General features: G+C 39.0%; 1 protein-coding gene across 8 annotated transcripts in view; it reads right to left on the minus strand.

Annotated features, from left to right (window-relative positions):
- Nucleotides 1-27,391, minus strand: part of PPP1R12B (protein phosphatase 1 regulatory subunit 12B) — a 209,834-nt gene that overhangs the window by 94,525 nt on the left and 87,918 nt on the right. For 6 of the 8 annotated variants that reach the window (XR_010412229.1, XM_045877023.3, XM_054507946.2 and 3 more), the window contains exon 13: nt 27,047-27,229. Coding sequence is in view for 5 of the 8 variants with exons in the window: in XM_045877023.3 (XP_045732979.1) it covers nt 27,047-27,229 (183 nt within the window). In the remaining 3 variants the exon portion in view is untranslated. Of the gene's footprint in view, nt 1-21,906; nt 21,962-27,046; nt 27,230-27,391 lie in introns of those variants that run through there. The other 2 variants (XR_006791158.3, XM_045877031.3) reach the window with 2 other exon arrangements.

Below are 27,391 nucleotides of genomic sequence, written 5' to 3' on the forward strand. Positions count from 1 at the left end.
AGATTCAGTATTATTTAGTTTAGGATTTCTCCATCCACGTTTATTTGAGAAAATGGCCTATAATTTTCCCTTCTTATAATAACCTGGTGAGGTCTAGAATTAAGATCATACAAGTTGGGAAGTGTTTTCTCTTTGTCTATTTTCTATAAGAATTTGTACAAGATTAAGTTTGTTTCCTTCTTAATTAGTAAAGTGCACCAATGAAGCCATCTGGATTTAAAGCGTTCTTTATGGGAAGGTTTTAAATAAGGGGTTCAATTTCTTTAACTGATTTAGGCCTAGTCAGATTTTCATTTTGGTAATATTTGTTTTTCAAAGAACTTAATATTCTTATATTTAGTGGCACAAAATTGTTCATAATACTCTTGTATATTTTATTTTATTTATTTTTTTACTCTTGTATATTTTAATTGTCATTTTAGTATCTGTAGCAATGATTCTCAATTTTTGGGCCTCAGGGCCCTTTACGTTTTATATATATATATATTTAAGATTTTATTTATTTGAGAGAGAGAGAGCACGAGCAGGGGGGATGGCAGGCAGAGGAAGAAGCAGGCTCCCCACTCAGCAGGGAGCACTATGTGGGGCTCGATCCCAGGACCCTGAGATCATGACCTGAGCTGAAGGCAGATGCTTAACCAACTAAGCCACCCAGGTGCCCCTACATTTTTTTTTAAAAAAGATTTTATTTATTTATTTGAGAGAGAGAGAGTGAGCAAGAGCAGGGTGAAGGGCAGAGGGAGAAGCAGACTCCCCACTGAGCAGGGAGCCCAATGTGAGACTTGATCCCAAGACCCTGGGATCATGACCTGAGCCAAAGGCAGACCCTTAACCTACTGAACCATCCAGGCGCCCCTCTCTTACATTTTTAAAAATTACTGAGGACCGTCAAAGGGCTTTTGTTTATGTATATCTATTAATATTTACCTTAGCACAAATTAAAACTGAGAAATTTAAAAAATATGCACTAATGTATTTAAAAATAAGAGCCCTATTATAAAAAGTTACATCAATAACTTATCTTTTATGAAAATAACTATTATCTAAAACAAAATAATTTAGTAAGGGTGTTGTATTACATTTTTATAATTTTCTTTAACACTGGCTTAGTAGAAGATAACCAGATTTTCATACACACTTTATTCAATATGTTGTATAACAGTGTTTCAGTTAAAATATATAAAGACCTAAATTTTTAAAATGTTAAAATTTAGGGTCTCACTAGTATATATTCTATTCTATAAGAAGAGAGGGTGGGGGGGGAAGGAATATTAAGCCAAACACTTCCAATTCTACTTTACTAGGGTGTAAGAATATGGTTTTAAGCTACATGGGTAAGAAACTCTCCAGGCACCACTTCTAGTAACTTTTATAAGGAAGTGCTTTTATATTGAGCATTTGAAAGGTATGATGTATTTTAATCTACCTCCAAAGTATTAAGTAAACATGTGATTGCAATGCAAAAAATAAATTAATTAAATAAAAAATATAAAGAATATACAGTCTTTCACAGGTTTATAGTCGGAAAAGCCAGTAGCATTACAATAGCTTTTTTTTTTTTTTTAAAGATTTTATTTGGGGCGCCTGGGTGGCTCAGATGGTTAGGCATCTGCCTTTGGCTCGGGTCATGATTCCAGGGTCCTGGGATCGAGCCCCACATCGGGCTTTCTGCTCAGCGGGGAGCCTGCTTCTCCCTCTCCCTCTGTCTCCCCCCTGCTCATGCTTTCTCTCTCTCCGTATCTCTCTGTCTCAAATGAATAAATAAAATCTTTAAAAAAATAAAAAATAAATAAAGATTTTATTTATTTATTTGACAGAGAGAGACACAGCGAGAGAGGGAAAACAAGCAGGGGGAGTGGGAGAGGGAGAAGCAGGCTTCCTGCTGAGCAGGGAGCCCGATGCGGGGCTCGATCCCAGGACCCTGGGATCATGACCTGAGCCAAAGGCAGCCGCTTAATGACTGAGCCACCCAGGCGCCCCTATAATAGCTTTTTAAGATAATTATGGATATTCTTCTTTGATACTATATACTAAAATACAAGTGGTAGTTTCTTAAAGGTTAGTAGCAAGTGGAATCTGAAACCATGTTAACAGACTGTTCATATTCTGTTACATTGAAATCTATTGGTCTATCTTGCACTTTGAATGGACCTTCTTACCCATGAAAGAATTTGGGTCATTACACATTGGTCATTTGGAAAACACTGGTGCAGATCTTCCAAATGTTGACACACCACATTATAGACTAGTAATTTTATAAATCACATTCTGTAACATAGGGCATAAGCTCCTTGACATGGCCTTGGTAATGATTGTTTTGGATTTGACACCAAAAGCAAAGGCAACAAAAGCAAAAATAAGTGGGACTATATCAAACTAAAAACCTTCTGCATTGTAAAGTAAACTATCAACAAGATGAAAAGGCAACCTACAGAATGGAAGAAAATATTGGCAAATCATATATCTGGTAAGGGGTTAATATCCAAACTAGATAAAGAACTCATACAAAATAATAGGAAAAAAAATCTGATCTCACTTATATATGAAATCTTAAAAAAAACACAAACTGATTTGTGGTTAATGGAGGCAGGGAGGAGGTGGGCAAAGTAGGTGAAGGTGCTCAAAAGGTACAAAATGTCATTTATAAGATTAGTAAGTCCTGGGTATATAATGTACAGTATGGTGACTATAATTAACAATGCTGTATTATATACTTGAAAGTTGCTAAGAGAATAATTTTAAAAGTTCTTATCATGAGGGAAAAAAATTGTAACTGTGTGATGATGGATGTTAACTAAACTTATTGTAGTAATCATTTTGTAATATATTTACTAAATCACTAAGTTGTACACCTAAAACTAATACAATGATATGTCTATTATATCTCAATAAAAAATAATAGAAAAATAAAACAAAAAAATTACATTCTTTAATACCACCTTTGATCGTAGGGCAGTCTTTAAATATTGGGAAGCAGTCAATAAAACCACTCATAATGGCAGATACAAGTTTTCCAAAATTCTAATTTCTGTTTGAAATTTAAAATTTTATAATTGGCAACAAATACTTTGTGACAAGCTCACTTTGTTCATTTTCAAGAAAATGTCTGCCAAATACCCAAGTCTAAAGGACCATAGTCTGCCCATTCTTTCAAGTAAAAATGGTGTTCCAGGAAAAAAGCAGCTAATTCTTCTTTTTTCTTCCTCTGCATTTCAATTCTACTTATATTAGACCTTATTGGTCATATTCTATTTATTTATTATGCTTTTTCTGTACTTCCTCTTCCTTTTCTCTCTCTGGGTTTCATTCTGGATTATTTTCTTTTTCTTTCCTTTTTAAGTTTTATTTATTTAAGTAATCTCTACACTCAGTGTGAGGCTTGAACTCACAACCCTGAGATCGAGAGTTGCACGCTCTTCCAACTGAGCCAGCTGGGCACTTCATTCTAGATATTTTCTACTATCCATATAATTAGTTCACTATTCCTCTCTTCAGCTGGTCTACTATAAACTCACCAGTTGAGTTTCTAATTACAGTTATTTAAAGTTTTGGTTCTAGAATTTTCATTTGATTCTTTTTAAAATAGATTGCAGTTCTCTGTTGAAATTCTCCACCTTCTATTTTCTTGAACATATTAACCATAATTAGTTTTAGTTTGATAACATCAATATCTGGCTCTGTTCTTATTGATTTGTTTTCTTAGTCTTTTGCTAAATCAGTCTTATTTCTTGGTATGTCTGCTAATTTCTGGGGGAAAAAAAACCCACATTTTTTTTTACATTGAATAAATGTCTTTATTAGGAAAACTGTAAGTGCATATACATCTTCTCATTGATATGACTTCAAAGTAGAAATAATTGTTTCTTAAATGGAGTTGTAACTTGTTTGGAAAAAAAAAAAAGCTCACTGCATACAGGAAGCTGCCTTCTCCTGGACCACTTTCAATTACAGATCCAATTTAAACAATACAAAATACAGTACATATCACATTTCACAGAGACTGGGCGTCCAGCAAGGGTCCAACTGCCAAACATTTTTAATGAGAGGATATTGTTTTTCTCTACTTTGACCTTAATCTACATTGAGCTGAATGGAAGCTAGCCTTCAGTCTTTGCAAGGGCTGGTCTATTTCTGGTAAGCCCTCACTTCTAGAATGTAGCCCTTCAGTGGTCCCAGATGAATGTATGGGGCCCCACATCCAGCTCCCTGGACCAAACCCTGGAATTGGTGACCCTTGAGGACTAACTCCCCATGAAATTCTGTCTGGGTTACCAACCAGCCTACACACAGGTGCATTTCTACCTGCAAAATATATAGAGCATCACTCTTATACTTAATTCTTGACTGTTAAACCTTTCTTTGCATACTAGATAGGAGCCATAGTGAAAGAAAAGAGCTTCAAACTGGCTTATCCCACTTCATACTCTAGAGTTTTACTGAATGAGAGAAATAGTAAAAACAGGCCTGGTAGGTAAGAAGTCTTAAATATTTGAAGTCATACATCTAATTTTTCATAGAAAAATTAGAAGACAAAAATGTAAAAACAAAAATAAACTAAAATTCCACCATATGAAAATAACCCGTTTGCATTCTACTACATCTGTGTCTAGATTATTATCTACGTACGTATCTATGTATTTAGTATACAATTTTTTTAGTGAATATCATGTAGATTATTTTGTTACCTGTGTCAATATATGAGATGTTTATGATTTAAACTGTAAAAAAAAAAAAATCTAAAGACAAAACCCAGAAAACTCCAGTACTTAAATTTGTAAATATTTTGAGGAAGGAAGCAACATTTTCATTCATTTTCCTTTACCTAGATGTGGATTCCAAGGTTCACAAAAGTGACACACCTAACTTACGGTTGCCTTGAGGACGTTCAAAGTTTTAAGTAGAGTCCAGGTCCTTGCACTTTCTAAAATCTAGACTAGGTGGTGAACAAAACTCTGGTCCTGAGCCAAATCTGGCCCGCCATATTTTTATAAATAAAATAAAGTTTTACCTAACTACAGCAACAGAGTTTAATATCTACAATGGAGACAAAGTAGCCTGCAAAGCCTAAAATATTCACTACCTGGCCCTTTACAGAAAAAATTTGTGACTCCTACACCAAACCTATGCTCAACACACCTTGCTCTTTCTGAGAAGCATTTGAGCCATCCACGAAATCTGAGTACTACACAATTCCTTATTGCTATGAAAAGAAGATGGGTCTATGTTCACTAAATAGTACAACAGAAAATATAAGAGAAGCCATGGCTTTACATCTGTCTCTGGCTTTCTGACATCCAGCTAAAACTAGGTTAACACCCCCAATTCAGTGGTATAGAAAGGAATTGCAATGCGAAAGTCCTTTGATTACCGTATTTGTCTACTATGTTTCCTAGACGGCAGGAAGCATTTTTCTTTGCGTTTGCTATGACATTGAGGTCATATAATCAGTGGAATTCAAATAATTACAAATAATTAGCATGACCTCACAAAAATAATTTGTTCTCTGCATCTAAAATTCATAGTGCCCCTTTATATACTACAGATGGACTAATTTTATCTTAAGAAGCTGTGAAAAATGCCTAGCAAATCACCAGTGAACCTGAAGAAAGTCACAATAAATAAAAAATAGAAGACCTAAAATATCTTCTGACAAGGACAGTGTAGTGATAAAATACCCTGGGTGTGGGAATCAAACTGCCTGGGTTTGAACCCTGGCTCTTCAACGTCCTTGGTAGATGATAATCTTGGATAAGATATTTAAGTACTCCAAACCCAACCTTCTTATACGATGAAGATATTAACAGCTGGGCTAGATATTAGCAGGTGTAGATTGGGTTCTCATGAAGATTAAATACAGAAACACATAAAGTGCCTAGACCACGAGCTGGTACGTAGTAAGTACTCAGCAGAGCACCACCACACTGCCAACTACATTATTTACCGCCACAGTAAAAGCTCAGCTGTGGTCATTGGAAAAGAAAGGCTGCGTGTACCATAACAGGCAACCCATCTAATCTAATAAAAGAGTTCCCCTTAACTATTTTTACCAGAAATGGATAATTCACTTGGAAGAGGTCTTGATTCCCTTGAAAATGTGCCCTAGGAAGGTTCAAAGGGCTATCTAAGTAAAATGAAACTACTGTAAGTCGAAGAATGAAAGAGAAATTGTCATGATCTCCAAGGCAAGAACAAAGCTGTTTTCCCTAGAATGATGAGAGAGTAAAATTTTTGTCTTGAATCTACCAATAGGAAATTGGTTTTTGAAAGAGCTTTAAAGAGTCCTGTATCTAAAATCTGTACTCAAAAGAGAGGGTACTTACCTGGTTAGCTTCAAATAGGGAATGACCACGTTTAGTATGTGTTTTTTTTATAGCACTCATGAGGCCGTGGTCATTAATTACAGAATATCTAAACAGTCTTATAAGACAGCTTGCCATTCCTTGGACTATATCCTGTGATTAAGGATATGGAGACAAAGGTATTCCAGAAAGGCCAAAAAGAACCGCTTCGATATCAATCTGGAAGCACATATAGATAGCTATATGGGGAGGGGGACAACTTAGAGGATTAACAGGCTCATAAACCCATGGCTAAAGACTTTATGACTTCAAGGAGTCATCTGATCTAATTCCAAGACTTCAGCTAGAGAAGACAAATTCCTGTTTTAGAGATGAGTGGATATAAGCCTAAGGAAACATTAACATACTTGCCGAAGCTCACAATGTTGTTCAGCCACAGGCCTAAAGGGACTATAACCACGGTCTCCTGCTTCGAGTATAGCTTTTCTTAGATTACACCACTGAAATGAAAACTGTTTCTTCCACCCAGCACTGTGGATGGTACCCTAATTATGTGGATTTATGGAGCAGGACGTTTCTTTTTCCCAATCTAGCAATATCAGGAATTAGTGGATAAAGATGTCTTGCGTTAGACTTTTCCTATCTTCCCCTGATGTTTCCCAAACGTATGCCAGTATCGACACTCTATGTTGGGAAAGAATGATTTTTACATTTTCAGAGGTTGCCACCAACATGCTATAAAACTGTCATGAACAAAGTACAAGTGACAGGTGATATGAAGGACTAAAGTCTCCTTCAGAGGATGTAGCTGACCCTATAGTTGCCAGAGCCCCAGCAGGTAAGCTTGAGTTCAAGTTTCCCTTGTTATTTCTAATTGCGTATGGGATGCTAACACTGTGGTGCGGCAGAAAGAACATGTACCTGGGTTCTAGTTTCAGTTCTTCCATTAACTATTTGTTTGACCTTAAGAGAATCATGCAATTTCTTGGTACCTTAGTTTCTTCACTTACAAAATAAAGGGTAAGTCTATAGTTTTAAGGTCCCATGTAGCTTTAAACTCTAGTGAATCCATATTTATGCTAATTCTGGACAAACAGTCTCTAAGTCTTCTCACTAAAATGCCTATTCATTGGTTCTGGTCAAATACTAAATTTCCTATATTCTATAGGTCACTTGCTTGAGTATAGTCCAACAGAACTTTGTATGATAATGGAAAAGTTGTATACCTGCATGGTCCAATACGGTAGTTGCTGGTCACATGTGACATCTGAGCACCTAAAATGTGCTAGTGTGACAGAGAAAATGAATTTTTAGTCTTATCTAATTTTTAGTTAACTTAAATTTAAATAGCCGCTCATGGCTACTGGCTACCATATTGGAAAGCACAGCTCCAGAAGTCCTGAGAATCCAATTAAGAGACATTATCACCAAGCTCTCTCCTTAAACCTGAAAACCAGATTCAGCTCATAAAACATCAGCCTAAGAGAATGCAGCTTGTTAGCCAGCTAAGTTTAAAACCAATTAATTGACTTGATTTCCAAAGATTAATTTCCCATTTTTCTCCTGTGCCTCTCAGAGACATTATTACATTAATTTTGCGTTTTTACATGTGGTGCTTTTAAGTCCCAGTGCTGGGGCTCCTCTCTTTCAGATATTTATAGATAGAGCAACTAGGAATAAGCTCACAGATACAGCACACCTCAGAGATACTTTTTTCCTAATGGCAGCATTTATTCTCTGCTAACCCCATATGCCTTACCCCGTGCCACCATGCTTTCCCTCTGCCCCCTTTACAAAGAGAGCGCCAAGAAAACAGACTGTTACCTCCTTGCGCAGGTCTGCATAGCAGAATGAAGGTCAAAAGATGTGTGGAGACGAATGGCATGAGAGGTAAGTGGATGCTGGGCAAGACTGCAGTCTCAGCACCCGGTCTCCCTTGGAAACTAGAAAAGGCTTGCACTTCCACTGCTCTACAGCAAGCCAGAGGCAAAGCTTGCAATGTGCTAAGAACCTGCTACTAAGAAGGAGGAGGAAAAGGAAGGGGAGGAGAAAAGGCGAGGAAGGCAAAATCTTGGGGCTCCGCAGAGCCAATGCCGCTAATAGTGCCCCAAATACCACTCCAGTAGATGCGTATTTTATACACTGTACCAAACCAATCAATACCACTTCTCATTTCATAGAGAGGGGAGAGGGGAGGAACTCTCCTTCGTGTGAAAGATGACAGAGCAAGAGAGATGCCGTATTCTTATTCTGGATATTATTTCATCTGCCCTTGGGCTATCCTAGTTGCTGCATCTATCCAAGTGAGCTGTAAATACTGCCTCTCTAGAGGCTCAGGCCCAGCCAACTGGCAAGGTCAACAGTGGTAAAGAGAGAGACAAAAAAAGAACACACGACAGACAAATGCAGGGACAAATTTCAGATCTGGCATAAGTGGGTTAAAGCTAAATAGAGGGAGACTGTAAGTACTGCTCAATTTGATAAGCTACCTACAGATCAGAAAGACTTCTAGATAGGATCTATGTCACATATCAGGATATGATCTGACTTCATAGTTTAGGGACAACTGTATTCAAGTGCTCATTTGACATATACTCCTCTCTAACTCAACACTGAGATCAGAGCGAAAGTTTAAGCAAGGAATCAGAGCTACATCTCCACTACACAGAATGATTATTTAAAAAGCAGGGAGGATTTCCCTCAGCTAAATGAAGCATTTCCTGAATATTCTAGATCAGTAGTTCTCAACAGGGAACAATTTTGTCCCCCCTGGGGGCAACGACAAAGAATTAGCTGGCCCCAAACATCAATACTGCCAAGTTTGCAAACTTTTTCTGTAAAGGGCCAGACAGCATATCTTCCAGGGTCTGCAAGGCTACGGAACACCTCCACTGTAATGCCAAAGCAGTCATGGACAATACAGAAATGAATGGGCGAGGCTGTGTGCCTATAGCTCGCTGTGCTGCAGGGGCAGAGCTGAGCAGGTGCAACAGAGACCACGTGGCCCATAAAGCCCAAAACATTTACTGTCTGGCCCTTTACAGAAAAAGTCTGCCGATCCCTGCTCTAACCTCTTAACTTATATGGCACCAAAGGACAGCTTAGAGAACTCCTTTTGCTTTACAAACAATGTGAGTCTGGTGTTTCTGTGACCTACCTTTGATAAGTACTATATTGCCTCGAATTCTTGTACCTCTGAACATTTGTTCCATTCAAAACACTCCAGCTTCAAGTGCCAAAGCCACTTTCACAAATGACAATGTTTTACTTATTTAGGTCACTCTACAGTTAGTTCATCGGTCAGAACAGGTGTTAGGGATGCCAAGAATGGCAGATTCAGGCGCCAAAAGCGCAAGTGCTGCTTTATTTCATACCCACAGGCTGTACCAACTGGACTTGGCCAACTGTCTCCAACATTTATCACTAACTACAAAATAGACCAGGTCAAATTCAGCACCACCACTTAATTTTTTTTTTTAAGAAGAAAATACAAAAAGTCAACACACAAAATATTCATGGAAATAATCTAAATATGAAACAACAGGGGGAACAATTGAATAGATTACGGAACATTCATATGACAGAGTCTATATAGACATTAGAAGACAAACCACAAACTACTACCGATACATAACTTGCAAAATATTAGTATTTTGAATATGTAAAGAACATATACCAATTTAAAGAAGGACCAAAAACCCAAGAGAAAATAACAAAGCATATAATCAGGGAATTTACAAAACAGGAAACCCAAAAAGCCTATAAACATAAGAGAAAATGTTCAGTTTCACTTAATGATCATGAAATGCAAATTAAAACAAGGAGAAACCACTTCATCTTCCTTAGATTCGCAAAAGCAAAAACCACTGACGTTATCAAGAATAACATTAGTTGTAAAGATGTAGAAACTCTCATACATTGCTGGTGAGAGTGTAAACAGGAGAGCAATGTGGCATCTCAACTCACTCTTTAGATACAGAAATTCCATTTGAGAATAAATACCCTTGAGAAACTGTTACACATTTAGATAAGGAAACATGAACAAGAATGTACGCAGCAACACAGCAGAATAATTAGTATTAGCAAAAGAGAGAGAGAGAGAGAAAATGACCTAAATGTCCAAAACCAAACTATGGTATATCTACACAGTGGACTAAAATGAGCATTCAAAATGAACAAAAGAATGCTAAGTAAAAACAGAAGGTTTGAGAATGATGTGTGCAGAATGAAACAATTTATATAAAGAATAAAAACATGTAAAAGTAGTAATATGTGTATACAAAACAGAATAATAATAAAAATTTGCAAACGATAAACACCAAATTCAGTAGAGTGACTACCTCTAGCTAGGGAGGGAGTCAAGGGGATGAGACAGACATACATAGGGGCTTCTACTATATTTTTAATATTTTATTTAAAAAATATTGAAGCTAATATACCCAGGGCTTAAGTGAGCCAGAACATCGATATGTTGGGTATTTGTAATATTTAATAATAATATTTAAATAAGAAAAAACTATAGTATAATCTCAAAATCAACACAACATATAAAGATGTTAGCAGGGATATTGCTGAATGGTAAATTATGGAAATATAATTATTTTCTGCTTAAAATATGCACATTGTGGAAAACTTTATAAACTTTAAAACCTTTAAAGATTTTATTTATTTATTTATTTGAGAGAGAGAGAGTGTGCGTGCAAGTGGCGGTAGGGGGAGGGGGGAGGGAGAGGGACAAGCAGACTGCGCTGAGTGCAGAGCCCGATGGGGGCGGTGGGGGGGGGCTCGATCTCATCACCCTAAGGTCTTGACCTGAGCCGAAATCAGGAGTTGGACGCTGAGCCACCCAGGCGCTCCAAACTTCAAAAACTGATCATTAGGGGCGCCTGGGTGGCTCAGTCGTCAAGCATCTGCCTTCGGCTCGGTTCATGATCCCAGGGTCCTGGGATCGAGCCCCGCATCAGGCTCCCTGCTCAGCGGGAAGCCTGCTTCTCCCTCTCCCACTCCCCCTGCTTGTGTTCCCTCTCTCACTGTGTCTCTCTCTGTCAAATAAATAAATAAAATCTAAAAAAAAACAAAAACAAAACAAAAAAACCCTGATCATTAATATTCAAAGGACTGTTTCAAAGAGTAGGATGTAGTTATATTCCACACTTAGAAAAATCCTTTATTATCATATTTGGCAGTGACATAGAAAACACAGGTACTTTCTAGGATATACTAAAGTAATATAAATATTTCAGGAAAAAAATGCCCTTTGGTCAGCCTTAGGACAAAGAAGCAGTGAGAGTTTAGGTTTAAGAAGGTAGAAATAGGGGCTTAACCCCTGTAAGCAGGGAAATTAGGAAAGGCCTAAGCCTTTCCTAAGTGGGCTCTAAGGCCTAAGGTCAGTGGACTCACAGACTCCTCTCACCCACTCCAGAAACTGGTCTGCAGCTGCTGTAATCATTAGCATGGTCTTCCTTAGGAAAAAGGGGGCACCTGGAAAGTAGGAAAGCACCCAAACATGTGCTTTTTAACCTCTACTGACAGTAACCTACTTATGACAAGCAGATTTAAGCTGTCATCTCTTCCCAGAAAAAAAAAAAAGCAATTACGTCTAACAAAATTTTGCTAACAATTTCAGGGATTTCTAGACTTTCCTGAAGCTTGGGTTAAGAAGAGAAGGGTCTAGAACGGAAGAACTCCTTCAAGGACCTATATCAGATTTCTCTTCAGAGAAGGCCTATAAAACAGATCTATTATCTTCTCTATCTAATCACCCCACTTTTCAGATGACTCAGATTCCTTTAATTAAGCCTCAGTGGCACTTTTTAAAAGTCAGGTTTCCTGAGATATAATTTACACACAGTAAAATTTGCCCTAAAAAGTATATAGGCCAATGAGTGATAAGTTTTGACAAGTGTGTATAATCCCATAACCATCACCACAAATCAAGATACAGAACAGTTCCATCACTCCCCAAAATTCTCATGCCCCTTTGTAGTCAATCTTCACCAAGTCCCAGCCTAAGGGGAATTTTTTGTAATTACACAAAAGTTTTAAAACTCAATACTGAAGGAATGCATTGACTTTTTCAATCACACTAAAAAGTGATAGACAGGGGCGCCTGGGTGGCTCAGATGGTTAAGCATCTGCCTTCGGCTCAGGTCATGATCCCAGGGTCCTGGGATCGAGCCCCGAATCGGGTTCCCTGCTTGGCGGGGAGCCTGCTTCTCCCTCTCCCTCTACTATTCCCCCTGCTTGTGCTCTCTTGCTCTCTCTGTCAGATAAATAAATAAAACCTTAAAAATAAATAAATAAATAAAATAAAATAAAAAGTAACAGATCAACGGCCCTAGCCCACTAAATTAGGTGTTAGCCACTATCCCATAGATCGTAACAAAAATGAGCCTACGATCTCATGAAATAAAATTCCTTATATTCTATGCACCACTACCCACCATTCTCTAAGTTTTAGGAAGGTGGGAGCTATTTTTTGTCATTACATCATTAACATTTAGCACTGTGCCTAGCTTATAGTAGGTGCTCCAACATGGTTACTGGACTCAATTAAGGTTATGGAGGAAATTTAGAATCCAAGTTATTATAGTTTTGTCTTAGGATTGGTCCCAATTACCTACTCGTTTGTTTATTTACCATTTTAAAAGTTTCATCAACAGGGTGTTTATCCATTCATTCATTTTCTTCATTCCATTTAACCAACCATTGCCCCATCCTACACTTTTTTTTACCTACTCCAGATACTGTATTTCAAAATAAAGAAGGCCTGATTTCCAGCAGGACCTTGGGGGGAAGTTGTACATATAAAGGAGTGATAATTAAATTTAAGATAAGAAATGCCACGCCATAAAGAGATCGTGCTCTGGATAGGAAACCCAGTACTACCTGAGGGGTGAGAAAGAAAAACAGAGGAGGTGATGTGAACAGAACCTAGAAAGACTGGGAAGAGGCTTCCTAAACCAAGACCGGAGACAACATTGTTTATGGCACTATTCTTGGATTTCAAGCAGGAGAGTGAGCCAATCAGACCTGCACTGCAGAGGATGATGGACTGGTGGGATGGGGCAGGGGAGAAGAAGGCCAAGGGTCCAGCTGGGAAGGCCCAAGTTAACAGAGGGCAGTGTGGATGGAGAGAGTGGAATTGAAGGATTCTTGACAATGAAAGACAGGACTCGGTGAGGAGTACATCACTTCTCGGTGGGAAGTAAAAGAGAAGGCTTCTAGTTTGATTTCTATGTTTCTCAACTGGGTGACACGCAGGACCATTAACAAAGACTTTTTAAAATACGTGAAAACTGGGGCATGCCTGGGTGGCTTGGTTGGTTGAAGTGTCTGACTCTTGATTTTGGCTCAGGTCATGATCTCAGGGTCCTGGGATCCAGCCCTGTGTAGGGCTCCTCGCTCAGTGGGGAGTCTGCTTAGAGACTCTCTCCCTCTCACTCTGCCCCTCCCCACCCACTCACGTTCAATCTCTCTCTCTCTCAAATAAATAAATAAATCTTAAAGAAATACATGAAAACTAACAGACTTTTCTCTCTCTTTCCAGCCTTTCTGGGTCAGAGGGAAGGAAATGGTTTGGTTTGTTTATACTCTCTTTCTACGGAGGACTGGAGAATCCTTAGAAATGTGCACTTGTAATAACACTTAAAATTATGAATATCGGGGAAAGGAAAACAACGGCCAGAAATGGCTGTCGTTAGGTGTGGCTACTGGAAGTCAGGCACTATTCTACATAAGTCCTTTCCACGCAGTACCATGAAGCTCAGCAGAGAAGTCGGGGCTAGAAATATAGAGTGATAGCTGAGGTGACTGGAGTAGACAAGATCAACTAGAGAGTCCTGAGTAAAGAAAAGAAGGAAGCCTGAGGAACAATACGTAAGGTGTTTGCAGAAGAAAACAAGCTAAAAAGGACACAAAGAAAGAGCAGTCAGAAAGGACCGAAGTGAGCCAAGGAAGAATGGTATCTCAGGGGTCAAGGTAGAACAAAGATTTAAGAAGGTAGCCGTCAACATCATAATGTGCTGCTGGGAGTTCAAGGTAATAGGTGAAGTGACTAAGGAATCTGATCATTAGGAACACCACAGGGCCCTGTGCTAGAGCAATTTCACTGGACAGGCAAGTGGGGCAGAATTTCTACTTTAATAGGCTGAGGAGAGAATAGGAGGCTAGGAAGTAAATAAAATGACATAAGGGCTTTTCCAAGAGTAACAGCGAAGACAGAGTGAGACATGGTGACCCCAGAGGGCAGTGTAGCACCAAAGGTAAGTCTATTAAGACAGGAGAGACAAGCACCTGTCAAGGACAAACAAAATCTTTGTGCAGAAGTATTTTTGTCATAGATATAGCTAAGCTTGCAGCTCTGGTTCCCATTACTTACGAATTTTGTGTGCCAGACGTTCTTTCTTTTAAACACTCTAAGCTCATTAAAAAGGAACATAGTTCTTGAAGGATCCTTGAGCTATTACTATATTTTATTTACATGGCAAATGAGCAGCAAGCCACTTTCAGCACAAGGACACCAGATTTGAGAATCACATTCAATTTCCTTTTCAGGTTAGAAGACTAAGATTTATTCAGAGGAAACAATTTACAGAGCTGGGTCATTACACTACCCAGGATTAGCTAAGAGACTCTGGGGAAGAAGGGAAAAAATGGTTTAAAGACAAACCAGAAACAATGAATCATTCAGGTAATTGTTGTCATCCAATCCCAATTTTTTAATATTTCTTGAAATAGAAATAAGCCTGCCCACGGCTCTGGAATTCTCCCAAAACTAAACTTCTCATGTCTAGCATCCTCACAAAACACTGAATAAGCCAGTGGACCTACAAAACAACTTCTCATTTGTTTCCCAAAAACCCTTATTTCCTATTTCGATTTCAGATGGGATAGAAAGTGTTCGATTTGCTTTATTTTCAGAAGTGGTATCTCCCAAGACAAATACTCATTTCCTAGAAGTTCTGTCTTCCCTTCAAAAAAATATCAAGAGATTTTAACTACTGTGCTCATTGCTAGCTTATGGTATAGAACGGTCCAACTAAGACTTGGGCCCTGGCACGCACCTGCTCAGTGGTGTACAGCAAGAATGGACTTTAAAGTACAAAAGATCTGGTTTTGAATCCTGGTTTTGCTGTTTACCAGCTCTGTGATTGTGGGCAGGTTCCATAATCTATCTGAGCCTTAATTTTCTTGTATCTTTTAAGAAAACAGTATTACTTATCTCACAAAGCTGTGAGGATTAAATGCATCTAGGAGAGTACCAGTGTATAACAAGCTTCCAAAAATATGAATTCTCTTATCCCATTTAAACCTTCCATATGTTTAAAAGCCAACTCAAATTCTATCTTCACTGGCTTCATGAAGCCCTTTCTAACCTCTCCATCCTACATCATTCATTCATCTTCTTCTCTGAACTCCTAACACACCTGAACACAATTTTGCACCCAAGGATATACAGTTCCTTAATGTATACTCTTGGTTTACTATGTGTATATGTGGTGTCCCTGATCTTCAGGGCACCACCTAGGACATATCCCTTTCTTATTATACTCAGCACAATACTGAGCACAGAAACGGTCAGATGGTCATCAAAGGCTTAGAATCCAGTGATTTTAGAATCCAATAGTACCTACAAATCTCCTATCTCCACTGATTAACAAGTTAAGACACTGAGACTAAAGAAATTAAATGGCTTGCTTGAGAGGGCAGACGCTGTGTGTTCAGCTGAAGAGTACGCTGGGTCTCCTGCCCTGCCACCAGGGAGCCTGCCACGCTGTTGTGAAGCAGTACCCCAGCAATGTCCACAGAGGGCCTCCCCAGGCCAGAAAACACCTGCACTCCATATGTTAAAACACTTCACACGGAATGGGGTAAATATGCTTATCTGCAAACTGACCCAAACGCAAAATAGGGTCTTTGGGCACCTTAAGCTAAGTAGATCGACTGACGTTCTTCTGCTGCCACCTTCTGGACAGAGTATATTACTACATGGGGGCTCATTTTTCACTGAGAATTTTCTTCAATACATATGTACCCAACCCCTACTATGTATTAGGCTCTGCGGTATGAAGAAAACCTAATAAAAAATGCACTCTCAAGAAGCTCACAATGTAGTAATGAGGAGGGACAACACCTGCTTTAATTAACTAAACCAGTCCTAAGAAAAGTGCTACCAAAGAACACTGAGGAGAGTATACTGATGGCAGCCTGGAGCTGGGGAAGCAGGGTAGCCAGTGGTGGGGTTTCACCTGCAGGAGTTCTTACAGTATGAATAGAATTTTGTTCAGCAGGGAAGGTGACAGAAGGCCATTCAAGAAAGAAGGTGGAGCACAGACAAAGAGGGTCATAAAAGTAAAACATGTTTAGGAAATAGCCACAGTTTCCTACCTGAGAACATAAAGGGATGTGATGCCAAAGACATAAAGCACAAGAAGAAAAGTAGAGAGGGACAGATGAGAAGAGTAGAAGTTTAGTTCTGGACAAGCTGAGCTCAGAGACTAGTGAGCGATCTCTCTACAGGACTGAAATGACTACCCATCCACAGAATCCTCTGCACTGCCTGACGCAGCACGATTTTGAATTTTGTCTAGAAACTGGTCCTCTGAACATAAAAGATCACTTAGGGAACTTCTCTTGTGGGTATGGGAAAACATTTACTTCCAGGAAGATTCAATGTGACTGTATAGTTTGTAGCATGTAACTAGTCTCTGCATGTTGTAATTTCCTGTTCAAAGGCCAATTCAAGGAGCAGTCTAACCTTTCACTTACCTAAACCAGCTTCTCTCTGCAATTGCCCTACATATCCAACAATTTTTTCTTTGTTTCATTTACTTAAAATATATAATATTTAAGATTTAAAAAGATATACAGAATACCACCACCAGGGGCGCCTGGATGGCGTAGTTGGTTAAGTGTCCAGCTCTTGGTTTCAGCTCAGGCCATGCTCTTAGGGTCGTGGGATCGAGCCCCGTGTCAGGCTCAGCGCTCAGCGAGGAGTCTGCTTAAGACTCTCTCTCTAACCCTCCCTCCTCTCTAAAATAAGTATATCTTAAAAAAAAAAAAGGAATACAACCACCACCTATCATCCAACTTAATACGTTACTGGTATCAGTTTCCTCTTGAAAAGAGAAGCATGTTTCTATGTCTTGAAATTCTTAATTGTCCTCTGCCACTCTAAACTTTTGGGTGGGATCCTTAAGTCAGTGCACATGTTTAAATTCTTTAGGAATATGAAGAAGCACCAGAGAAGATCTAAACCGGTTGTTCTGAACACTGTACATCTTATTCTTAAACATCCACCCTCCCCCTTCTCTCAAACACACCACCACCAAAACAATGTATGCAATCAAGTCAGCTTCCCAAAGGACCATCAGGAAGAGAAGAGGACTGAGAGTGGAAACACACATCTAGGATATCAAAGCCATCAAGCAAAGAAATTTTACCTGCTGCTTCCGCTATTCCATGCCCGTTCCTGATGTCGCAACTCAGCACACCGAGTTAGCTCCCAAACACAGAAGGCGCTAGTAAATTATGGCAGGGGCTTGATTCAATTCCCCAGAACATAAAGATCAACTTCCTGTGCCTTGGATTTCCATAAAACCAGGAACAGTAAGGAACTCCACTGCCAGATCAAATCATTCTAGGTGAGAGCAGGTCAAGCTACCTCAGACACACCTTGCCACACACCTGTGCAACAGCTTCCCAGAAGCCCAATTTTCAACAAACAGGTGGCCACTCCTCGGACTGTCCTTCCCTAGTAACCTAGTAAACACCAGAGCTCATTTTATGAGATTGTTACTAGTGACCGTCTTTTTCTGACATGGGAAAATCAACTGGTAGGAGAGAAAGGGGAGGGGGGGTTTGAGAGAGGGCATAACATTTTGGTCCCTCCCATATGTCACCAATACTCACAGCTCTGAAAAAAGAACCACTTTATCAGAAGGAGATTAACTGTAAAAACATAGCTGATAAGGGCTTTGAGTAGCAGGTGTTGGGTGACTTCTCACTTTACTCTGAAGTGGTTGGGGAATTGGCATAGAACCACCAGAGGCTCTGCTGCATCAGGGAATGGATTCTTGTTCTTTCTTTGGAATGCATGTGTCCCGAAGGGGTGGGGGAAACGTTTTAAACCTCCACTCCTGAACTGTTAAGTGGTGTACTGAGGAATTACGTGACAAATGCCATTGTCTCTGGAAAACGAAGTCAGTTTGTGTCTCAATAGCTGTGTTTAGCAATAGGAATACAGGAAAAAGATGACAGACACGTAAATTCAAGACCCTTAAATCTTATTGTAGTAATTCTTAGCAGGCACCATCCAGGTCTTCTTTCCCAGAACAGTTCAGTGGACCTAAATGGTCTTAGTGTTATTTTTAAACAGCTTTACTGAGATACAATTCACATCCCCAGTTAAGTGTACCATTCAGTGGTTTTTAGTACATTTACAGTTACGTAATTATCACCATCATCAATTTTGAAACATTTTCATCACCCCAAAAAGAAACCACATATGCATTAGCAGTCACTTTCCAGTTCAGGTTTTTTAATATAGATCAACAGCATCATTCCCACTGGCTAAATGGGACCACATTGCATCAAATCTAAACCATCATCCACTGCAAGATACACTGCCACTTTACCACCAAGAAAGAAAAAGCAGTGCCAATCACACGTTTTTCATCACCTTTTCAGCACTTGATTTAATAGTTATTGAAAGGGATCTTTTAGATTTAGACATATTTTGTACCAGCAATGCACATATCTCAGTGGCAGTAACAGAACACTTAGGACCAAATTCACACATGTGCAAGAACAACCACCAGCAGTAAGACATCCTGGCTTTAGAGACATTGAAATGTGAAAAATGTTCACTCTAGAATCAACAGTATCAAATATTGCATGCACGGTATGGAGTGTCCTTGGTTACAAAACAACAGAAACTGACCTCACTAACTAGGCAGGAAAGGAATCCCACAAGCATAATCTATATAAGCTAATAAGCTAACATAATAACTCATCATCTAAACAACGCAGAAAACCCCAGAATGGGGGCAGAAAATGTATCTACTGCTATGTACATTTCACTCTCTTCCTGGTCCATAGTCACATGAAGAGAGAGAACTCTCTCTCTCAGTAGAGAAAAATGTAGTAATAAGTTCAGCTTTTTTGCAGTCTTTTAGATAGGGAAAGAAAATACTTATTTTTTTTTTAAGAATTTATTTATTTGTTTGACAGAGAGTGATATAGTGAGAGAGGGAACACAAGCAGGGGGAGTGGGAGAGGGAGAAGGAGGCTCCCTGCTGAGCAGGGAGCCCAATGCGGGGCTCGATCCCAGGACCCTGGGATCATGACCTGAGCCTAAGGCAGACGCTTAATGACTGAGCCACCCAAGCACCCCAGAAAATACTTATTTTAGAACCAAAATTGAGAGAGTGGAGGCGCTGCGGAATCTCTAGAGTGCCTTTTCCAATTGACAACTGCCTGTCTTTAGCTTGGAGACAGTGAGATGAGTCAAATGACTTCAAAAAACCATGACTCAGAGTTTAATTACTCGGTTTAAATTTCTAACATTCCAAAGACGATGCCAAATTAATTTGCTGACAGCTTCACATTAGCACGAATAACTAGCTAGCTTATAAGGACCGAAGGTCGATAAGTGTGGTATATATTACTCAGCCAATACTGACCATATCCTGACCAAGCACGGTCGCATGTGGGCTATCTGGGAAAGAGAAATAATTTTAGCTTCTTTTGGAGAAAAACTATTTTAGCCGTTTCTATAAAGAAAAGAAAGGGCACCAATAAAAGAGATGTAAAATTCAGAATTAAGTGGTAATATTTTGTAATCTAGAGTTCATTTCTTACTGAAGTTGAATACATTAAAGAAAGAAAGATGTAAAATTCAGGGTTGGGTTGAGAGGGAAAAAGCTAGAGGAGAAACAGAGCAAGAGGATCAAAGGCGGACAGTATCAGACTCTAATATTAGCCAAGGGAATTGTTTACATTTTGTTGCTAAGGAAAACTTGGCGCTTTGGAAAACGAACCAGCCGCGACACTCTTGCGACAGCTGCCGCTTGGCTCTGATGCCCTTGCAGGGCTATCTGCCACCTGCCTGCCACTTGCCATTTCTGTCCTGCTGTCCGCCAGTCAAATCAACCCCTGTACAATCAGATGACCCTGTTGGTTTCTGTAAGCCTCAGGGACACTCCAAAGACTGGGTGGCGGTGATCACGGTGCCATGAAGGTAGACCACCGCATGCTGGGCTACCGACTAAGATGGACGGGTCCCCAAATCAGAACCTTTCTTCTCAAATCCAAAAGAAGAAATGGTTATTGAGTTCAATGACAAGGGCAAAAGAGGCTTGGGTGACGATCTCCACTGTGCCTCTGACTCAAGGTGTGCTATTAGGCAAGTCACTCCATGCTCTGAGGGCCTCAGCATTTCCATTTGTAAGACAGGGAGTTTAACTCCTATTCTTTCCATCAGGTAAAGAGAATACTTTGAGCATACTTGAGCTTTTCAGGAAAGAAAACAAAAGGAACTTTGTAAATTCAAGATCATCCCTTTCTTAAAAGTAATAAACTATTTCAGAAGTCCTGCCCTGAGCTTATGTAGCAAAATAATAAATTATCTAAAATCCTGCAAACCTTGAATCTCTTGACTCTTGTGTTTACTCTTCAGTGACTATGGCCATTTTCACAGACTGACATCATAAGAAAGACTGTTGTTCCTAGAGTTAAATTTTTTTTTCAAGCTCTCCTTCCCCTGCCTTGCTTATAAGGGTAATACTTTATCACTCTGGAATTTTGGAATATACAGAAAAAAAACCCAAAAGAAAATAAAAAAATACCCATAATCCGCCCCCCTCCAAAAAATCTAGTGTTAAGATTTCCATGTTTATTATTGTTTGGTATCATAATCTATTTTTTTTTGTATCTAGCTCTGTCCATTTAATAATGTATCTGTAGTTAACGAACTGAATAAAGCACACAGGGAGTAAAGCTGAGACCCATCATGAGCCAATCGGTATGCACACACCCTTCTTAGGACCAAACATTCTCAGAAAAGAAAAGCCAGCTGTGCAGCTTTCATGGTAAGACCCACTCCCCAGTCCACATGCTCTGATTACACTGCAAATGGAGATTCTTTCTGAGAGATGGCTTTTCCACTGGGTAGGTCTCGCTGTGGCCCATTTTAAAGCCCCATTTATCCCAGTGCTCGCTAATCGTTTCAAATTGGCCCTGTGAATGTGAGCTTCAGGCCGCCATCGTGGTTCCCAGCAGGAGTCCAAATACTTCCACAATGAGCTGATTACAGAGAAAGCTGCAGCTAGCTTCAAGAGAAGAATTAGCACCCAGCATGCTCTTTCAGAAGGAAAATGTAGCTGTTTTCAAAACATGTGAGGTTTTTTTTCTTTCAGCTTATGTTTGTCTAGAGGGAGAAATTCTAAATGGTTTTAATTCTGTAAAGGCTTAAATGATAGGTTTTATTTGATCAAGTCATTCCCCAGCTGAAAATACTTCAGTGGTATTCCATAGCTTGGAAAACAGAAGTTCACGTTTCTTAGCATAGCACAACAAAAATCTCCATGATTTGGTTCCTGCCTACCTCTCTAGCTCCACAATTTCCAAAGTATACCCAGTGGAATACCAGTCTTGGGTTTCTGTGAAAAAAAACAAAACAAAACTATTCGATGGACACAGAAATTTGGAAAATGCTGCAAATTCTAACCACACCCACACTCCCCTCTCTACACCCAACTCCCCGCCCCGGCCCCCCACCCCCACCCCACAACCACCCCCCTGAGAGGAATGATCCCGAGAAGGTTTTGGAGTAATCCTGTTTAACTTCCTTTAACCGATTCTTTCACAAACTCATTTGCCCACAGGCTGTTTTTTTTTTTTTTTTAATTCATCTAAATCTATTTCACAAAGACACTTTCAGAAATACAACACTGGCCTTGCCTTCTCCCAGCTTCGGGGATATTAAACTTGTTTCTTGAATTTCTTGTGTTCCCTCTAAAATACCAGCCTCCTATTACTACTTATAGTTCACTTCTAGTTGCCTTCAAAATTCAACTCCAGTTACCTCCTCTGGCACACCTTCTCTGTCACCCTACTCAGGCTAATTTAGATTCCCCTCCTCTGTGCCCCCATAGCAATCTATACATATCTTTATCAGAGCACTTAACAACTGACTATATTAGTTGATTTACTTGTTTGCCTTCCCACAATAGATAAACTTAAGCTCTCAAGGGCAGGAAAGATGTTTTTCTTTGACCTTGTATCTTTAATAACTGTGCCTGGCACATGGCAGTCTCTCAATAAATGGTTGTTAGATGCTTTATATATGCAGGTTCCCATATATAGGACTCTATATAGAAACAACACATTTCCAAAATATTTTATTCTAGGAACCACTTCTGATTAATTTGCCATTTTTATAGATGTGTCTATCTTCAGTACAACTGGTCACTTCTTATTGTTACCAAATTAAATAATAGTTTGAGGTTTCTGTTTTGCATCCAAAAATTCTACTACATAGTGATCTGCATGTAATACTTCTAAAAGTATCTAAGTATTTAAGAAGCTGCATCTGTTAACTTTTTCTCAGAGTGATTCATTTCCTATGTGAGTTTGTCTTTGGTAGGCAACTGTTTTATAGAAATCCTTTGCACCCTGGGTTGTCGATGTGTTTCTTCATGGTGGTTTTAAATTGCCTGTGCCAATGGCCCCAGAGTTTCAAGAGTGCCGACTTAGTTTCTATGTTAAATTCTTGGCTTCTGGGGCGGGGGGCGGGGAGCCTGGGTGGCACGGAGCCTGGGTGGCACAATGGGTTAAGCATCCGACCCTTGGTTTCAGCTCAGGTCATGATCTCAGGGTCATGAGATCAAGGCCAGCATTAGGCTCCGCACTCAGCATGGCGTCTGCCTGAGATTCTCTCTCCTTCCTTCTGTCCCTCCCACCGTGCTCTTTCTCTCTCTCAAATAAATAAATAAATCTTTTTTTTTTTAAAGATTTTTATTTAATTTGACAGAGAGACAGCGAGAAAGGGAACACAAGTAGGGGGAGTGGGAGAGGGAGACGCAGGCCTCCTGCTGAGCAGGGAGCCCGACGCGGGACTCGATCCCAGGACCCTGAGATCATGAGCGGAGCTGAAGGCAGACGCTTAACGACTGAGCCACCCAGGCGCCCCTAAATAAATAAATCTTAAAAAAAAAAAATTCTTGGCTTGGGATTTCCACACTATATGTGTAGTAAAAATTTCCCACAGAAGATTTTTCTGTCCCTGCTCAGACCCTTGAATAGGCGCCATCCTTGACATTTTGGGGGGCCATAGACAAAGTACCCTTTTTATGAACTGGGTAGTCTTTTGAGAACTCCAGCTTTATACAGGTTCTTACTTACAGATCCTAGCCTAGTCAGGTCCAAAGCCATGCTTCCTACACCCAGGCATGGCATTAAAATCTGAGCCTCCAGACGCTAACATCTACTCTAGACGTCCTATACCAACCCTGGGCCACTCAAACCATTCTGGCCTTTGGATTCTCTTCATTTTTGTCACCTAGCAGTTCCCTTTCACTTTTCTGAACTCAACTACATTTTCCTACGTTAATAATGGGAAAGGGGTCCTTATAAACCCATCTACCATGTTGCTAGAACCTTTTCCTAAATAAATTTTGAGTCCATTCACTTTTCTCCATCTCTTTTACTACTACCTCTGTGCAAGCCAATGTTCTCTCTCATGCACCCTTCTTTTGCAATGGTGTCCTTACTGGTCATCTCACATCTATTCCCGTCCATCCTTCCCCTGTCCAATTCATATGGAATATTGTACCCAGAGTTTAAAAGCCAGGATTCTAAAAAATGTAAACCAGATCATGTTATCCTTTTGCTTTTTGCATATTTTCTGTATGACCCAGCAATTCTACTCCTACATATATATCCAAAAGAAAGAAAAACATATGTCCACACAAAAACTCGTACATGAATGTTTATAGTAACATTATTCAAAATAGCCAAAAGGTGGAAAGAACCCAAATGTCCACCAACTTAGGAGTGGCAAACAAAATGCAGTATATCCACACAATGGAATAGTGTTTGGCCATTAAAAAGAATAAAGTGCTGATACATGCTACAACATGGATGAACCTTGAAAACATTATTCTAAGTGAAAGAAGTCAGTCACAAAAGACCACATATTGATTCCATTTACATGAAATGTCCAGAATAGGCAACTCTACAGAAACAGAAAATAGATCAGTAGTTGCTGAGGTCTAGGGAATGGGAAGATGGGGTGGGAGTAGGGGGGACAATAATTAAAGGTATGGGATTTCTTTTTAAGATGATGAAAATGTCCTAAAATTGACTGTGGTAATCATTGCACATATCTGTGAATATACCAAAAAATGACTGAACTGTACACCTTAAATTATATGGTATATATAAATTATATCTTTATAAAGCTGTTCAAAAAAAAAAAAATGCTTCCAGTAGCTCATCATGGTTCTTAACATATATATCCAAAATCTTTGTCTTCAGCTGTAAGACTTTGTATGATATAGCTCCTATTTATTCCTCAAGCCTCACCTTAGACTGCTCTTTCCCTAGCTCTCTACCCCAGAGCCACAACATCTTCTCTCAAATTCTCCAAAGGATCAAGCACCTTCCCACCTTAGTGGCTTTTCAACAGCCATATTTTCTGCCAGAAATGCTTATCCCCTTTTCCTAGCTATTATTTGTCCACAAGAGGATCATACCCTTAAGATAACCTTCTGCAGGAGAAGGGAAGTCTTCTGTAGGCAGATCTTCTGTCATAACAACTCACACTACTTCTTCATAGTATATATCACAATTATTTAGTGTTTGTTTTTCTTCACTATCACATACATTCCCCGAGGGCTGAGATTGTTTTCCTTGTTCACTGCTGTATTACCTGGGTTCATCATAGTACTTTGCAATGGCAAATGTTCAAATATTTTGAAAAGAATGAATGCTAGTGACTGAGTCCAACAGCTCTTTATGTAATACCTTCTTATTTATTTCTCTTGTGCCATTACCCTATTTAACTTGTCTAAGATCATTTATTATCTAATAAATATCTAATATCCCCATTTATTATCTTGTGCCATCCTAAAAATTCACTTATCTTGATACACCAAATTCACATAATTCAGTGATATTTTGATTTAATTCTTCTTATATTTGCTGCTTCTTGAGGAATTATGTCCTAGTGAGAATACACGGTACACAGTATATAATCAATAACTATTTGTGGCTTAAGTAAAACTTCTAAAACAAAATTAAAATCTGTAGCAGGTGCTATCTTATTGTTCATAGGTTATAAAAATCCTAGAAGACAGTAACTGTCTCTCTAGGTTTCTCTAAATAATGGTGCATGCAATTAAATATTTAATAATGCAGTTTGATAAAAAGCCTGATTTACACATCCTTACAGGGATCATAAGCTTAATGATGAATTTAACTCATTTTACTTGTCTCAGCCCAGAAGGAATTTTTTAAAGGGAGTTTTTTTCAGCTAATATTCAGAAAATATTACTTTTGCATTTAGTTCCTAGATGAAACTAATAATACCTAAATTCCATCTGAGCTATTAAATATATAAACATTAAATATTCAAGATCAATTTATTAAAATTTCCTTGGCTGGAAACCAATGAAAAGATGATGCTCTGCAACCTGTTAGCCCAGAAAACTGACTTTCTTCTATTTTTATACAAAGAAATGAAAAAAGAAAGGAAGGAAAAGAAAGGAAGAAAAAACCACAATTTTTCAACTCACTTAACATCTCCCTTCCACTTCTCAAAATTTTAATTTTAGAACTGTCTTTATAATAAACAAACATCTAAAAAGTTCAACTCGTTGTATCTTGTAGATGATAAGACTTCTTGACTTATTACACATACATACACACTCACAAACATAAAATCTTCTTCCTTTGGATAGTCAAAAGAAAATGAAGCCAAACTGAAATCTAAATTTTGATAAGATTTCATTTCCTTTTATAGTCTTAAAAAAGGGATAAGTATGGCTTCAGTTTTTAAGTAGATCTGAAACAGCCAAATGGAGTGCATTCTATTTTTTACACTTTTTCAAGTGGGAGAAAATGTCCCATTCTTCTTGGTCACATCTTGGAACATCTCCTAATAATGACAATCAAAAAGTTCTTCTTAGCTTCTACCTTAAATCTCTCCTGTGCCAATTCATGACTGCTCTCTCATAATTTTTCTCTAAAGAAACTGTACAGTAACTAGTCACTATCCTTCTACCATATCATCATATACTATTCAGTTCTTTTTCCGGTATTCTTAAATTAATTAAAATGATATCCTAGCTTTATTTCTCTGAGCCTTTTTCATGATACTGCTTTTCTTTCCTGCCAGAGAAATCTTCACGGACTCCTCAGAACAAAAGAAAAGATCCTTCTCTGTGCTTCAGGTTCTCCATCACAAAATGGGGAAATAATGCCTGATCCTGATTTCTTTTATAAGACAAATAGAAAAAAGATATGCCTATATTCATAACAGAATAAGTATCTATGTTAAATATTATCAGAAATAATTAAGATCTCTGTCAAAAATCTCCCAGAGGCAAAATAGAAAACCCAAACTGTAATATAAAGATCTACTTTCATAAATGTATCTGGGATTGGGGGAAAGACTTCACACCCACTCCTTTATCTCCTACCTCAAAGCAGAACCCCGCAAATGAAATCAGTATAGAACATACCTCCTCCTGTCCCTGGCTTCCACAGAGGAGTCTGTTCCAGGAGTGGAGAGCAGAGTGGCAGTTGTAACCCCATTGGCAGTGTTAGGTGGAGGTCGATTAGTGATCACACAGAGCGGGGTGCTAGAAGAGACATTGTCTGCTGTTTTCTCTGCTGTTGAGTCAGCCTGGGATTTGTAAGGAGTCCTGAAATCAAAAACACAGACACACAAAAGCACAAGCAGAAAGAGAATGGTTAAGCATGCTACACAACAAAGCACTAGCACACAGACAGAGGGTTCGAGGTAAGTTTAACTAGAGAATCTTCTTGCTCCACTTTTGTTGGCTGGTTGACTGGTTTTTTAAATT

Source organism: Mirounga angustirostris, unplaced genomic scaffold (assembly GCF_029215605.1).
Source record: "Mirounga angustirostris isolate CCGP_5_RB_7025 unplaced genomic scaffold, mMirAng1.0.hap1 SCAF_6, whole genome shotgun sequence".
NCBI classification, from domain to species: domain Eukaryota; kingdom Metazoa; phylum Chordata; class Mammalia; order Carnivora; family Phocidae; genus Mirounga; species Mirounga angustirostris.